Raw genomic sequence first — 14,773 nt, 5'->3', positions numbered from 1 at the left:
CTAGAATAATTTCTTGTGGTTCACATGGAAATTTAGATGCACTATTATTGTCACACACATCAACTTCTTGCCATCCATCATGGCCTCCATTCCAACAGCAAAGGTACCTCCTTCCATGCTGTAAGGACTAAGCACAGCATTTTCAAAGTTCGAGGTACTAATTCATTCTTCGAATTTCTGGCTATTTTTCTGGAAATGAGAATACAACCACTTATCCTCAATGGCGTTCAAAGTCAAAGTTTAAACGAAAGAAAGAAAAAAAAAACGCAACTTTTTTTTGGTCTGAATTATTTGATTATTGCCACTTTTTGCCCATTTATTCCACATATGTAATACTGCAGTCAGGCACGTATCCAAGGGGAGCTTAGGGGGCTTGAGCCCCCGCCCCCAAAGTTTTCGGTTTACACTAGATAAAATGAGGTTTTTGGTTCCTTGTGGTGTGAAATAAAATAAAATTAGGATAATTTAAGGAGAGAAATAATTATCGAGGAAAGACGGAGAATGTTCTGTAACCCTATTATTGATAATAGCACGTATCCAAGTTGGGAATCAGGGGGATCGAGCCCCCTCCCCCAGGAAATTTTTCAGTTTACACTAGATAAAATTAGGTTTTTGGCTTCTTGCATAATGTGACAATTATTTAAGGAGAGAAATAATTATTGAGGCAAAACGGGGAATGTTCTATAACCCTGTTATTGTTATAGTGCATATCCAAGGAGGGGATCAGGGGCTCGAACCCCCCTCCCCAGGAAATTTTTCAGTTTACACTAGATAAAATTAGGCTATTGGCTTCTTGAATAATGTGATGATAATTTGAGAGTAATAATTATAGAGGCAAGATGGAGAATGTTCTATAACCTTATTTATAATAGCATGTATCCAAGGCGGGGATCAGAGGGCTTGAACTGACCCTTCAGGAAATTTTTCAGTTTACACTGCATAAAATTGTTTTTGTCTTCTTGAATAATGTGACGATAATTTGAGGAGATACATAATTATAAAGACAAGACGGAGAATGTTCTATAACCCTGTTATTGTCAATAGCATGTATCCAAGGTGGTGATCAGGGTGCTTGAGGCCCTCCCCACACACACACAAACAGGAAATTTTCAGTTTATACTACATAAAATAATGTTTTTGTCTTCTTGAATACTGTGACGATAATTTAAGGAGATTCGTAATTATAAAGACGGAGAATGTTCTATATAACCCTGTTGTTGATAATATTGCACATAAACTTTTCTTGCGCTTTCGGTGTTGCGAACTTTTTGGAAGCTGCACAACAAAGGGAGCGCCACAAGTAGGACGATTCGTTGTAATTTTTTTATCTCTGGAAAGTGCGAGAGGGAACGTTCTTGAATAAGAGAAGGAGTCGAATTACTGGCAATATTTACGAATCGTTTTATCTGCAGAACATTCTAGAATATAATGAGGATAGAAATATGCGGCTTCAATTTACCGGTTGATCTGTACAACAGAATCGGTTAATGAGACTTCAGAATTTTCAGAGTATGGCAATTCATACAGTCGATTAGTGATCTGTGAGTGTCCATTGCTTGCTTTGTAAGATCTAGTGATTCAAAAATAGAAAGAACTGAATATCGTAAAGTAATGAAGTCTACTAGTTCGGATTCAAAGCTGAAGACATTGACGACAGCGGAACTTCCGGAGCCTCAGTGTAGTGCAGTTAGTTCAGGCCGAGGGCCGAAGAGATCAAAGGTCTCTCTCTCTAAAGTGAATATTTCAGCGGTTTATTAAAACAGAAATAAGCTTCACAGATCAACTGAAAATCAAAGTTTTGAGTGATGATTTAGTTGTGCCCGAACAAAATTTCATGTATGCAGTCCAAGAATTTCATGGCATAAAAGAAATAATTTTGTTTAAACCTACTGGGTTCACACATACATAAATACTTAACTACCATGAAGGGACAGCCGAAAATTTTATGAATGTCGAGAAGAGAAAGCAAGAAGATGTTGCATATGTAGTTATTTTAACGGAAATTGCAGGCTCTACCAGGACCCGAATTAGGGCTCTTGCATACCCTGCCATTGCTCTACCAACTGAGTCACCATTGACTGACTTTGACTGAGTTTGCGCTAAAATGTATAGGCTACATAGTACATGTTCTGTACATGTCAAATTGTAAGATGTTACCAGTTTTATTAACAAGCACAGTAAATAAAGGAGAAAGAAGAAATCTGAGGGGCATTCCCACCGGTTGAGGAGACATTTTTCTTCGGTGGTCAATACGAGCTACCGCTTCGAGGTGACGATGACAGTGGCCTACTAAGGGAGATTTCACACTGTGTTGCCTGAGGATTTCACAAGTCAAACGTTGGTTCGTGAGGCCTTTTGTATCGCTACAGTGTGAAATGTTTTTGTTGATTGGCTCATTCCATACGTCATGTATCGCGTATCCCTTCGGTCTGAAATCTACTTAAGTCGTGAAGATCCAAGTCACAAGGATGGAAAATTAGGGCATTTTTAAGGTTAGGTGCAAAGGCAGGCGAAAGCACCGTAAAGGATAATATCCAAAGCTGCAGGAAGAACGCACTTAAGTCTCAAATACGAAATGATAAAAACTTCTGGTGAGTTGATTTTAAAAAAAATGTGTCCGAGATAAAGAATGGCGTGCCCAGGATTATCGGTAGGGAGACGGGTATCGAATACTATTTTTGGTAGTCAGTCCTCATTTTGCCATCTTTTTCCTGTCTTTGACGTTCCTTCTTTAAGGAATACTGGATAAAATGGGGGTATGACCCCATCAATCCTCCCTTGGGCACGTCACTAGAAATAAATAAGTAAGCATTTGATCATATTGGGAGACGAAACATTAGATGTGTTGGGAACGGAAGGGTTTTCAGGGGCCTGAATATGAACAATTTAGTGGGTTTCGGCTTTTATAAGAGCTTCAAACGTGGGAGGACAAGACACAGTAGTGGTGTCCAGGCTCGAATCAGAGAAATATTCGAGAACTGTCTGCATCCACCTCGCAGCCCACAGTTTGAATCTCACGTTGTCGAGTGGATTGTCCATCCCGTGCATGTGTAACGGCTTCGTAAAGACACTCAGACAACATAGATGTGTTGATGCCTGATGAGAAGAAATGGACAAACACATACACACAGATGGTTCTGGCACACAATGTTAATGCATGGAAACAGGGGAGTCTAGTGGTAAAAAACGTTCCGATTTCACGCTCTGATTAAAATGGCAGCCTTAAACAGTGGCAACAATTTAAGGGATAGTTGCTCCCTATTTTTGTGCCTCTTAATCCTAGGCCTTGTCTACCAAGAGAAAGTAAACTTTCCTTGCAACCCCCCCCCCTTTTTTTTGGAACCCAATCGCCACCATAGGCCTTAAACATACAATTGTGAGGTTCTATCTATACCCCTTAAAAATATGATGTTCAGCCCCCCCCCCCACCCCCCGAAAGGAATTCCTGGATACGTGCCTGACTGTAGTAGAGAATTTGCTCCTTTTGGTTTGAGACAAGTTTTCATGGTTTTGTAAACATTGTCCAACCAGTATTTTCAACAATTTTTTTTTCACCGTAAGACTAGATGTTGTTTATGTGCAACTTTATCAATTTCTTTTACAAATTTTGCATGTAACTGAAGGTATTTTCACTGTTGTTTACCTATTATAGTGAAACCACAGGCAAAAGAGCCTGCACAGACCCGCGACTCCCGTACTCCTGCGTGGAGGGGAGGGGTGAGTGGAGCATGCTTCCTTATGGCCCAAGTTGAACCGATGGAGGGGAAGGTGCATAGAGACTTTTGACTGGAGGTCTTTACCTTGTGGTCGCTCCATAATATCTAGTTCATGATGATCTTGTTATTTGAAGCAATAACCTGAAATACATAAGCCCCAGCAACTAGTCGCCATTTCCTGTTTTGTAAACAGTCTTTATGCGCAAAAAATAAAAATGCAATATTTTTCACTATCCATGTTGAGCAATTATATTAGCCAACTATGCCGGAAATATAGGTCTGTACTCAGGAATTGCTTCAAATCTTTGAATTGTGTGGACAGTGACATGCCCCAGAAAGAGGGAAGGTATTGGTGCTGTCTTAGAGCATATATAGATTGTAATACTCAATTTTTAGGACACCTTTTTAAAATTTATAGTGCATATTTTGCCCGTTTTTAATGCATATTTGCATGCATATTATGGTATTTTTTAGTGCATATAAATCTGCCCCCTAGTAATAACAATGGAGCATATCTATTGATGTTTCAGTAATGAGTTGCTTGTATTAAAACACTCATAATTTTAATTTTAAACCAGCAATAGAATCCTGCATGAACAATGGAAATGGGAATTATTAGGGCTAAAACATGCAAACATGATAAAAATTGACTGTTTTGCTAGTTACAAAAGGGGCCATGGTATGGTATATTCATTTTGGAAGTTGTAGGGGAGAAGGGGGAAGTTCTTAAAATGTGTAGAAAATTGTGTATTTGTTCTACAGTAAAAGATACAAGAGGAGAGAAGAAATATGTGGAAATGTTAAGGTGGTTATAATGTACTAGCTGAATCTGACCCAAAGTAATATCATACTTACTGCCTGTCTCTGCTACATTACTCACGTTTTTACAGAACACAACCCCCACGATACTGTCGCCAACCTCCGTGGCAGCATAGTGCAGTGCAATGCCAGGGGTCCCAGATTCGAATCCCAGCCTGAGCATTGCTGTTCTTTGTGAGCATCGCTTCATTAGTTTCATCATATAATCACTCGTGCTCATTGTCATGAATAGCCAAAAGTAGCAGAGAACCGAAGTAAAATAAACCAAATCAATCAATTGATTACACTGGCTGTTGGGTTCAGGTGCCAGAGCCTCCTTAGCCTGCAAATATACTGTTCCCAAGGTGTACCATGTGGGAGTGAGGTTGACATTTGAATGCTTTAGTGTAACCTTAACTTGTCGTGGACAAAATACATTCCATAATAAGTGCACTTTTTATTGAAAAACAACATTTACAAAAATTATTTTTTGCACTTAAATTACAAATATTTACACCATAATCAGAAGTTACATGTGAGTAGATGTCACTTTTTAGGTGACTTCAATTTTCTGAAGAAATCCTCCACGTCCCCCAACATACACTTCCCCATTTAAACCCATACACATAGTATTGATGTAGCCACATAGCTCCAGAGAATCTGTGCATGTCATTGTGTCTAGATTCCATTGTTTCACTGTATTGTCCCAACCTCCACTGTATAGCTTGTTGCTAGTTCCACACAGTGCATTCACGATTAGCGTATGGGACTGGAAAGAAGAAAATGTACGATTTAGAACACAAACTCATGCAGGAGATGCCATTATCTAGAAATATAAACAAGACAAACAATCAAACAAACAAGAATACATCTCCTGTGTACGCCACACCTCAAGGTAATATTTCCACAATTTCAGTCTTCCACAGGCAGGATAACAAGGATGATGATCAAATTTGTGATTACGAAAGTCAGTAAATAGATCACAAACTGATGTAGAAAACCTGAGAATAGTAGTCAGTAGTTCTAAGGATGTTATTAGGTGGCAGCACAATCCAGCTTGATGATATTCAGTTAGTAGTTGGAAGTCGCACTCGTGGACAGCTTGGCGGCCTTACTGGAGGAGTGTACGTTAGAACAGCAGTATGCTGTTGTGCGTTTTTTGTGTGCAAAAGGACTCCATGCAAAGGATATTCACAAGGAAATGTTTCCTGTCCAGTGAGTAGTGTCTGTCGTGTAAACCTGGTTTGGTAAAAAATCACCTTGCTAGGCAAACATTTCGTGGGTGATGAAGGCATTGAACGTGAGGTGAGACTGTGGCAGAGACATGACAGTGAAAATAACAGTGGCGTAGCATTATAGTACGCCTGTATGCCCGGCGTTCCCAGATTTAAAATTTCAAAAATGTGTAAATGCTGTAAATATAAAGTGAAACTTGACTAATTTCATATATGTTTGACCTTCATGGCATTGTAATAGCTATTTCTCGCAATCCGCTTGCAATGCTCCACCAACAACACTCATTCTAGCATTTTTTTTTCAATGCCTTTCCTGGCCGTACGCCAGGCAGGTTCAGCGTAAAGGACTATATTCTTTGCTGCCTTTCTGGAGGGAAAGCTTGGATCTCTTACAGCATGCGTGCAAATGCTCTCTCGTACACCAGCGTATGGAGCAGAGGGCTACAGTGATTGGTTCATGTGACCCTTCCTGCCTTCTGAAGCAGATGACAGAGGAAGAATTCCTACCCAGTTCTTCGCGCTCATGCCACTTGTGCTATGTGATGCTACAATATGCAATATTGACTGATGTAACTTTACCGAACTCAAATATACCACTTCATAATGGCCACGGCATTGTATAATTTATCGCACGAACAGCGATGTGCATTAAAAACTAAAAGATCAACACAGTTTTGTCAAATAAGTTGGTGATGTCCTCATTGTAGAAGTTCAGCCTGTGGCTGCCCTACCACTTAACCTGCAAAACTATTATTTTTTTATTATTATTACACTGGGGAACAGTGAAATTGCGGCACAGTGTTTGAGAGCTAATTTAGGGCAATTTCATGCTGCTGAATAATGATATAATAATATATTTCCTGAATTGGCTCTAATTTATGAAATAAATGCAACTAAACCAAAATGGCGGAAACATAAGACATAGATATAAATGGACTTCCAACAACAATTTAATATTTCTTCTTGTGATTACAATCAATATTATAAAAATAAATTTATATAGGCCTATGATCATAATAATTAAGAAAATATGTACACAATGAAATAACAAACTATGTGAAACGTTTTCTATACGATTTCCTGCTGTATTGCTTTTTAGGACAATCCCTCTGTAAGCTCCAACAGTAGTCGGCCATCATGTGGCGATCCCACCGTCCCTGGTACCTTTCTTGCATTATCCTTATATCCTGATGGAACCTTTCTCCCCGTTCTTCACTAAAATCACCAAGGTTCTCAAAGAATCTGTCAACGTGGCTATGTAGAAAATGTATCTTCATACTCATATTAGCTCCCAATTTCTCACACTTTTTCAACATATTTCCAACTATATCGGGGTACTTTTCTGCTCTGTGATTCCCAAAAAAGTTTTTGACGACGGACACAAAGCTCAGCCAGGCCTCAGATTCGATGTAAGACATGTAAATTGTAAAATTGGCATCATTTATAAGTGTACGAACTTGTGGTGGTCCGTCAAAGATTCCTGCCTTCAATTTTTCAATACTTAGTCCTGGAAAAGTGTGGGATATCTATTTGAAACAATCACCACTTGTATCTAAGGCCTTGACAAACTGTTTTATCAACCCAAGTTTAATATGAAGTGGCGGAAGGATGATTTTGTCCCTATCTATCAGCGATTCATGAATGATATTAGCTTCTCGCACTAATATTTTCCCTTGCGGGCCAAACTTTATCGTCCAATGCTTTTCTCTAGCACGACTATCCCACAAACATAGGAAACAGGGATACTTTGTGTACCCACTTTGCTGTCCTAGTAAAAAATTCACTATCTTCAAATCCACACAACACACAAGCCACTTATGTTCAGCATATTCAATTTTTTTCTAAAACCATTTTTATGTTTTGCTATTCTTCCTTAAGCTTTGTTGAGTGTCCCATATATTTCCTAGCAATGCTTCATAAGTTGCCTAGCAACAATTTACAAATAAATAAATAAGCTTCTTAATGGGAATTTCAACCCATTATCAAATTTTGATATTACCGAGAAAAGCGTGGAGTAATTTTACCTCCTACATTTTCCATGGTGTGTTTATTTTCATAACTGGAGTCAATTCAACCAAACCAATCATACAATTGGCAATCACAGCTGTTTTGTGTGCTGAAACTGTTATTAAACTTTATGCCACAAAATAAAATCTTTTTTTTGTTCCCCAGTGATATTATTATTATTTTTTTCGTTAGTATCTTCCAATGGAAATGTTTAGCATTCATTTGAAAACTCTTAACATCGAATGATCTCTGGACAAAATTATTTTAAAATGTTTATCAACATTCTCAAGATGTAATAAACAGTGGTCTGAATTACTAATCGGCACTGTTACATCAGTTGCGTGTACTATAGTTGAATCATCCACCCACCTCCGTGTCACAGTGTTTTGCACAGCGTGCCAAGATCACAGAGGCCTCTGATTCGAATCCCGGGGTGAGCACGAGTGTTCTTTGTGAGTGTCCCTTCATCAACTTCTTCAATATCATCACTCATATTCATATTCGCGATTAACCAAAAGTGGTAGAAAAGCGAAGTAAAATAAAGCAAATCAATCGGTAGTAGGATCATCCACAACAATGACGTCTACTGTTATTCAGAGGCGCTTGTGATTCAGGTAGGTTTCTTAATGACTTGCGTCACACAGAAAGGTATAAAAAAAGGTATAAAACACCAGAGTTCAAAACATTTGTGGCATAGTGAGGCATCTAATTTTCTAGTTAAAACATGCATGTATGATGTTTTATTGAAAACTCAGCTGACTTCAGGCAAATAATACTTGTGGCGACTAATACCGTAAGTAAATTATTAAGCAAGAAAGGGCCAACCCTTCCTTCGGACTTCGCGTTCCCACCTGAAATGGCCATGCTACGCCACTGGAAAAAAACATGATTATTTAATTAAACACAATAAAAATGATCACATGAAGAATCGTAGCATTCATGTGATGCCTCTCAGGGTATTGGGTAATAATATCTCTGTTCGTTCATCAAATAAAAATCAAAGTCAAGTTTTCACTATGAGAAAGGAAGTATATTTTACTTCCGAGCAAAAGAAATACTTATGTGCATAAAATCCATTTCACTCAAAGAAATAACAGCTTCTTATAATTCAACTTGACCACTCTTTAAAACTGAATGCCCGAACTAAAAGTAAAGACAAAACACAATCGTAATTCCCATGGCAACAGCACATACAAGATATGTATATACAGGTCAGTCACTATCCAGACATTATCAGTGATATGTTTAAATATGAAATAACTATTGACTAGAACAATAAACATTTGTACAACGAGAAAGGTAATTACAAACAATAAACATTGGTACAAGAGGAAAGGATGTGTCAGACAGCAACCCAAATACTTTTATGCAGCACGTTTTGGGACACTGATAAAGCAATGGGATAAGTGTATCAAGTATAAGTGCACCAAGGGAAATTTCCCTTTATGTAGCAACACTGCCTCTACAAGGCATGGCACAGATGGCAGGAAGGAACAAGCAGGAGCAGTCTTTAAATCCTTTAAACAATTTACTTAGAATCTGGTTTAGAAATTTGTATTAATAGTTTCAATATTATATAATGAGCAATTATCCATATATTAAGCTAAATATATAAAGTATATGAAAAAAATTGTTTTGCTTGGGGTAAACACGGTAACATGCAGAATACGCCACTGTCTTGAACCATGCATCCCATAAAACCAAGTTATTTGAACCATGCATCCCATAAAACCAAGTTATGGACAGTTTAAATATTATTATCTTTCAGTCTACTCTATAATGTTTATAAGTGAAAAATAGCTGGTTTTTTTTTAGTTCACAGATGTTTTGTCTGAATTTTACATTAACATTTATAAAAATGTATTCAAAATTTCATAAAAAGTTCAACAATTAGTATGATTTCTGATGTGACTGATAGGTTAAGTTTGTTAATCAAGACACCAGGTAGTAATATAAGAATAAATAAACAAGTTGTGTTTCTTATTAAAAGAAGATAAGCTGGCCCCTGTGGTGGAGTAGTTAGCACATCGCACTATGACATCAGGGGTTCTGGGTTCGAATCCTGGCCCGGGCATGGATATTTGTGAGTGTCCATTCATCAATTTCATCATATCACTCATCCCAATCTTCGCAAATTTGCCAAAAGTGGCACAAAAAGCGAAGTAAGATAACAAATTAAAGCATTAAAGGAAGATAAGTTCTGTTAGCTTTCTGGTCATTGCATACACTGGTGACCATTTTATAACTTATTGTTGGTCATTCTAAATATACATACTTGCAATTCACCAAGTTCTTTGAATTTTTTCTCAATTCCCTCATGAACGAGAATGTTCATTCCACAACGTGTCAAGAAGCACAGTTTCCCACCAACTTTGCACATAGGGCCTCTTCCCATTATGGTTGCTTTTGTGGTAAATCGACCGGTTTTTCCTGTAATGGACATATGAAGAAAATATCAATATGTATCTACAACGTACTTCACTATGACAGTACACACAAAATTTTCTCCCCTTTCCTAATTGTAAACATGATATGTTCTTTTTACATACAAGTACAAAAGTTAATAAAATACGATATAAAATCTGCATTTTTATTCCAAAGTATGATATAAAATCTGCATTTTTGTTGTTTTATTGGGGTTATTTTCAGCATAACAAGCAATTTAAAACAAATTCATTGTCATAACTTCCAAGTAGTAATTTTCATCTTCATTAAAAGATAAAAGTCACCCACCCTGCATTGCTCGCTAGCTTGCTTTATTGGTTGATTTGGTTTATTTTATTTGACTTTTCTGCCATTTTGGTTAATAGAGATGAGTGATGATTTGATGAAGGAACATTCACAAATAACACCCATGTCCAAGCTGGGATTCAAACCTGGAACTCCTGGCATCATAGCACACTGCTAACCAATCTGCCACAGAGGCATATGGGGTGAATGTGGAAATACGGTCCCATGCATTTTCAATCTCTTCCACCATACTTTGACTGCCAGTATCTCCCACGTACCCATGTATTAGAGGCTGGGTGGATCTCAGAGCCTCTCCATGCAGGGACATTGCTGGAAAAATTCCCACCTGATATTCCCAGGAATTGAACCCGGATTTCACATGTTGCAGTGAGACACCCCACCTACACTCTTGTCATCTTCTTTCCAATGTTTAATAGAGGGTAGTACTTCGGAGTACGGATGGCCAAACCCAGATAAAATTTTGTCTGGATATTGGATAATTTTATATCCGGAGTTCAAATTTCTGGATGTCAATCCAGATATTCAGATACTCTGTATATTCAAATTGTCTGGATATTTGGATTATCCAAAATGTCTGGATACCCGGTGTGTACATTATCCGGATAGTTTTATCGTTTGTCCATTTTACAGGCAATTCACATATTCTTTTATTCGTCAAGTTCGTATTTCACTGAATGGATTTTCAACAAATCTGTACTATCCAGATATCTGAATTATCCAAATTACCAGATATTTGGATATCTGAATTAAATGGATATTCAGATATCCAGATTATCTGTTGCATCCAAAATGGATATCAGATAATTTGAAATCTAGATATCTGCTATCCAAATTTTGTGACCATCCCTACTTCAGGGGTGCAGGGAGATGACGATATGATTTTACATTGCAACAATTGAGGGGGTTGTTGTTACTGATAATAATTTTCCTTAACTGGAAAAAAAATACATCCCACATCTCTTGTCATTCTGACCACTACTAATTAGCAAAAAAGCTTAAGAATATTAACTTTACAGAATAAGTAGTAAGTGATACCCAGTTGAGAGTTGAGCCTATAGCCTCTGGATTAATAGGCAGGAATCTAATAAAGTTCTTCGGAATTTAAGTAATGTCATCACTAGAGCTAGGATTTGTACGTAATTACATATTCTATTCCTTTCTAGATACATACCTTGAACACGAAAATGTGAACGAATTATGCAACTGACATCATTTTGCATAAATTTTATGTTACATATCTTTACATATTTGCCAGGATATTATATATTTTACATAAAACAACATATTTCAGAATTTTTTTTTCGATCTTCATCTTTTTTCCTATATTTTCAATCTCTAAAACATGATGAAGAAAATTTGTATCTCATGTGATGTCATATTTTCTAATCAATGAGATGCATAGGGCTTAAGCTCATCTAAAATTGACTGCCAAGTCGAAAGACAGGCTGAAATACTGGAACTGTTATTTATCGAAAGATGCTGGAGTTTCACTCCCCCCTTTTAGGCAAAGCACCTAGAAATAGATCTTTCATAAAATCATCGACAAAACATTACTTGGCATCGGTGGACAAGAAAGCTACTTTCCTGTACGTAGCGAGTTACACAATATGTTCCCTTGTACAAAAAATTACAAAAGTAGCTATGTATTTTCATTGGATTGTTCTTTCTGTAGAATGTTTTTTTTTACAATTTGTTTTGAAAGTTACGAAGAGCTCTTGTACATATTTATATATTCTACAATAATTTGCAATGTGAAAAGTAATTAATATTTGACAAAATTGATTTCTTAAATATGTGTACGTTGCTGTGATTTTTTTGAGTTTATAAATTTGATACATACTTTAAATTGAAGAACTTATGTATTTAAAATTACATTGAACATGTCCAAATAAAATAAATATCTAGCAGAATTCTTGAAATGGCTTGGATACTCGATTAATATTACATATTCTATGATACTACATATTTAACTACATATCCTTTTTGATAATACATATTTAGGTACATATTTGATCAATTATTGTTACATATTTATGTATATATTTTGTATTTTGATATTACATAAAAATTAAGGCTCTAGTCATCTCCTTGTAATCCTGGGTTTGTTACCTGGTGGAGGCACATAGTGGTTTGAATCCCATTTTAAACTTAGGTCTAGTTCTGATTAGCCTTTCTGTGCATAAAATGGACTTAAACAAACACTTTGGAATTCCATCATGGATCTTATACTTTACTGTCTGCAACCAGGAATTGTGCATGAATTGGTTTTAACTTGCATTGTATCCTGTATGAAAAAAATCAAAACATTTTAAGAAAGTCATCAATTATATACACAATGTGTTACACAAATGTAAGTATTAAGAGACAGATACATAGTATATCATGTGTATTTCGTGCAGATATTTACAGGCAAAAAATATATATATTTTTATATATGTTTTTGATATACTTGGAATCGTAAGGGAGTCCATAATAGGCTCTTACAGTTGGTCCTACAGCATGCATAACTTCAATTCAGTACATGCCACATTTAGCAATTTACGTCTCTACCTTCAACCATTTCAGTGACGACAACATCATTGTCTCGTACCGTATACAGGAGATTGTCTTCAACAATCAAGTCCCATACTTCTTCAACTAGATTATAGGCACGTTTTAACTTCTCATTTTCAAAAACAGCAACCTGTAAATAGGAAACAACTATAAATGTATTGGTGTATGCAGAAGAAAGCTGATGGTGCTACAGCCCTTCAGGAAATTTTGAGAAAATCAAAATTTTTCAGTGAAAACACTAAACCACTTGGGAAAAACCAAAGTGGCAAAATGAAAACTGTCTCTAAAATGACACTTCCTCTGAAAAAATCCTCTGTACTCCAGTGTATAAAAGTAATTGCCATATTTGCCCCCTTTGTCAGGAAAGTTCCAAGACTGAACTGGCAAAAAATAATTTATTCAACTTATGAACTATTGGTCCGTCATAATTCTTGAAAAAATAGTCCCCTCGGCTGTCTATGCACACCTGCAACCATTTCTGGAGGTCATGGAAGCAAGCAGAGAGAGTTTCATCTCTGATGCTTCTCAGCACATCTGTCACAACATCTACCCAAACTGTCACAGCCATTTGGATTCCTGCAATATCTTCATAACACTTTCCTTTCAGGGGCATTTTGTCACTGGGGTGGGGAGTGGGGGAATCACACACCCACAGTTCGGGTGAATATGGGGGATGTGGTACAGCTGGGATACGATGCTTGGCTAGATATTTCTGGACTCATATGCAGTATGGGGTCTTGCCAGGCATGTAGCCATAGGGAGGGCTAAGGGGCTGACGCCCCTATCCAAAAATCCTACAAATATCTAATTTAAATAGTGTATAATGGTAATTGATTTTACTTCCTTATCACTTTATCAGGATTAAACATATTGTATAATAATTTGTAATGTAGTGAGAAATTCATCTTCACTGCTTCTAGCCCTCTTTTTTGCACCTTTAGATGGTGGCTGAGGGATGAGCTCCTTTCGAAATAAAATCCTGGCTCCGGTCCTGGGCCTTGCATTGTCGTGCAATAAGAACCACTGCCCAGATACCCACAAATCAGGATGGCGTCGCCGAATTGCTTAACACATTGGGATCTCACGACGGGCGTAGCCTGCAGTGCACTTAAAGTCAATGTGGACGAACGACGGGCATAGTCTGTCCTGCGGTATGCAATCGCTTTGCCGATTGAACGACGGGCTATGCTCATACTTCGTCTCATGTGCGTGTTCATTCAAGCCCCTCTGTTGAAATTCCGACCGCTAGGTGACTCATGTGCTATTTTTATCTCGCACCTGCGACTGTTTGTTGTCGGGTTGATGTACTTTGCATTGTTTAGAATGGCGTTGTTAGATCCAGACTGCATAGAGGATTCCGCCTCAGAGTTTGAAGTTAGCGACGATTTTGATGATGCAGATGAATCTGAAGATTTGGAAGGTAGGTTATATTCGTAATAATTATTGTCGACAATATAAACAGTTTTGCAAACTCTAGTATTTTCTGAATGAAGTGAGAAGAGGTAATTTTTTTGGGTCTATTCATCTTGCCTCTTACTTGATTCTCCTACATGCACTGATTTATTTTTAGTTTTTCCATTTATTATTTTGTATAGTGTATGTCAAATGAAAATTTATTTTATTTATTTAGTTTATTTATTTATTTGTTTAATTTTTACAGATGATGCAGAACCAACTGATACATCGTCTGGTCCTGTCCTGCAGCCACTTCTT

The 14,773-nt window shown here is 37.2% G+C and overlaps 1 protein-coding gene across 1 annotated transcript in view; it reads right to left on the bottom strand.

Annotated features, from left to right (window-relative positions):
• Positions 1 to 4,958: 4,958 nt before the first annotated feature.
• The window catches only part of LOC146003554 (striatin-like), a 44,610-nt gene continuing 34,795 nt past the window's right edge, over positions 4,959 to 14,773 (bottom strand). The window contains exons 3-5 of the mRNA XM_083141850.1: positions 13,058 to 13,190; positions 10,032 to 10,186; positions 4,959 to 5,283 (exon numbers count right to left, since the gene is read on the bottom strand). Of these exons, the coding sequence (XP_082997976.1) occupies positions 5,068 to 5,283; positions 10,032 to 10,186; positions 13,058 to 13,190 (504 nt within the window). The 3' untranslated portion in view covers positions 4,959 to 5,067. The remainder of the gene's footprint in view (positions 5,284 to 10,031; positions 10,187 to 13,057; positions 13,191 to 14,773) is intronic.

Source organism: Lepisma saccharinum, chromosome 20 (genome assembly GCF_977018435.1).
Source record: "Lepisma saccharinum chromosome 20, izLepSacc3.1, whole genome shotgun sequence".
NCBI classification, from domain to species: Eukaryota; Metazoa; Arthropoda; class Insecta; order Zygentoma; family Lepismatidae; genus Lepisma; species Lepisma saccharinum.
This window is presented reverse-complemented; position numbering and strand designations above follow the sequence as displayed.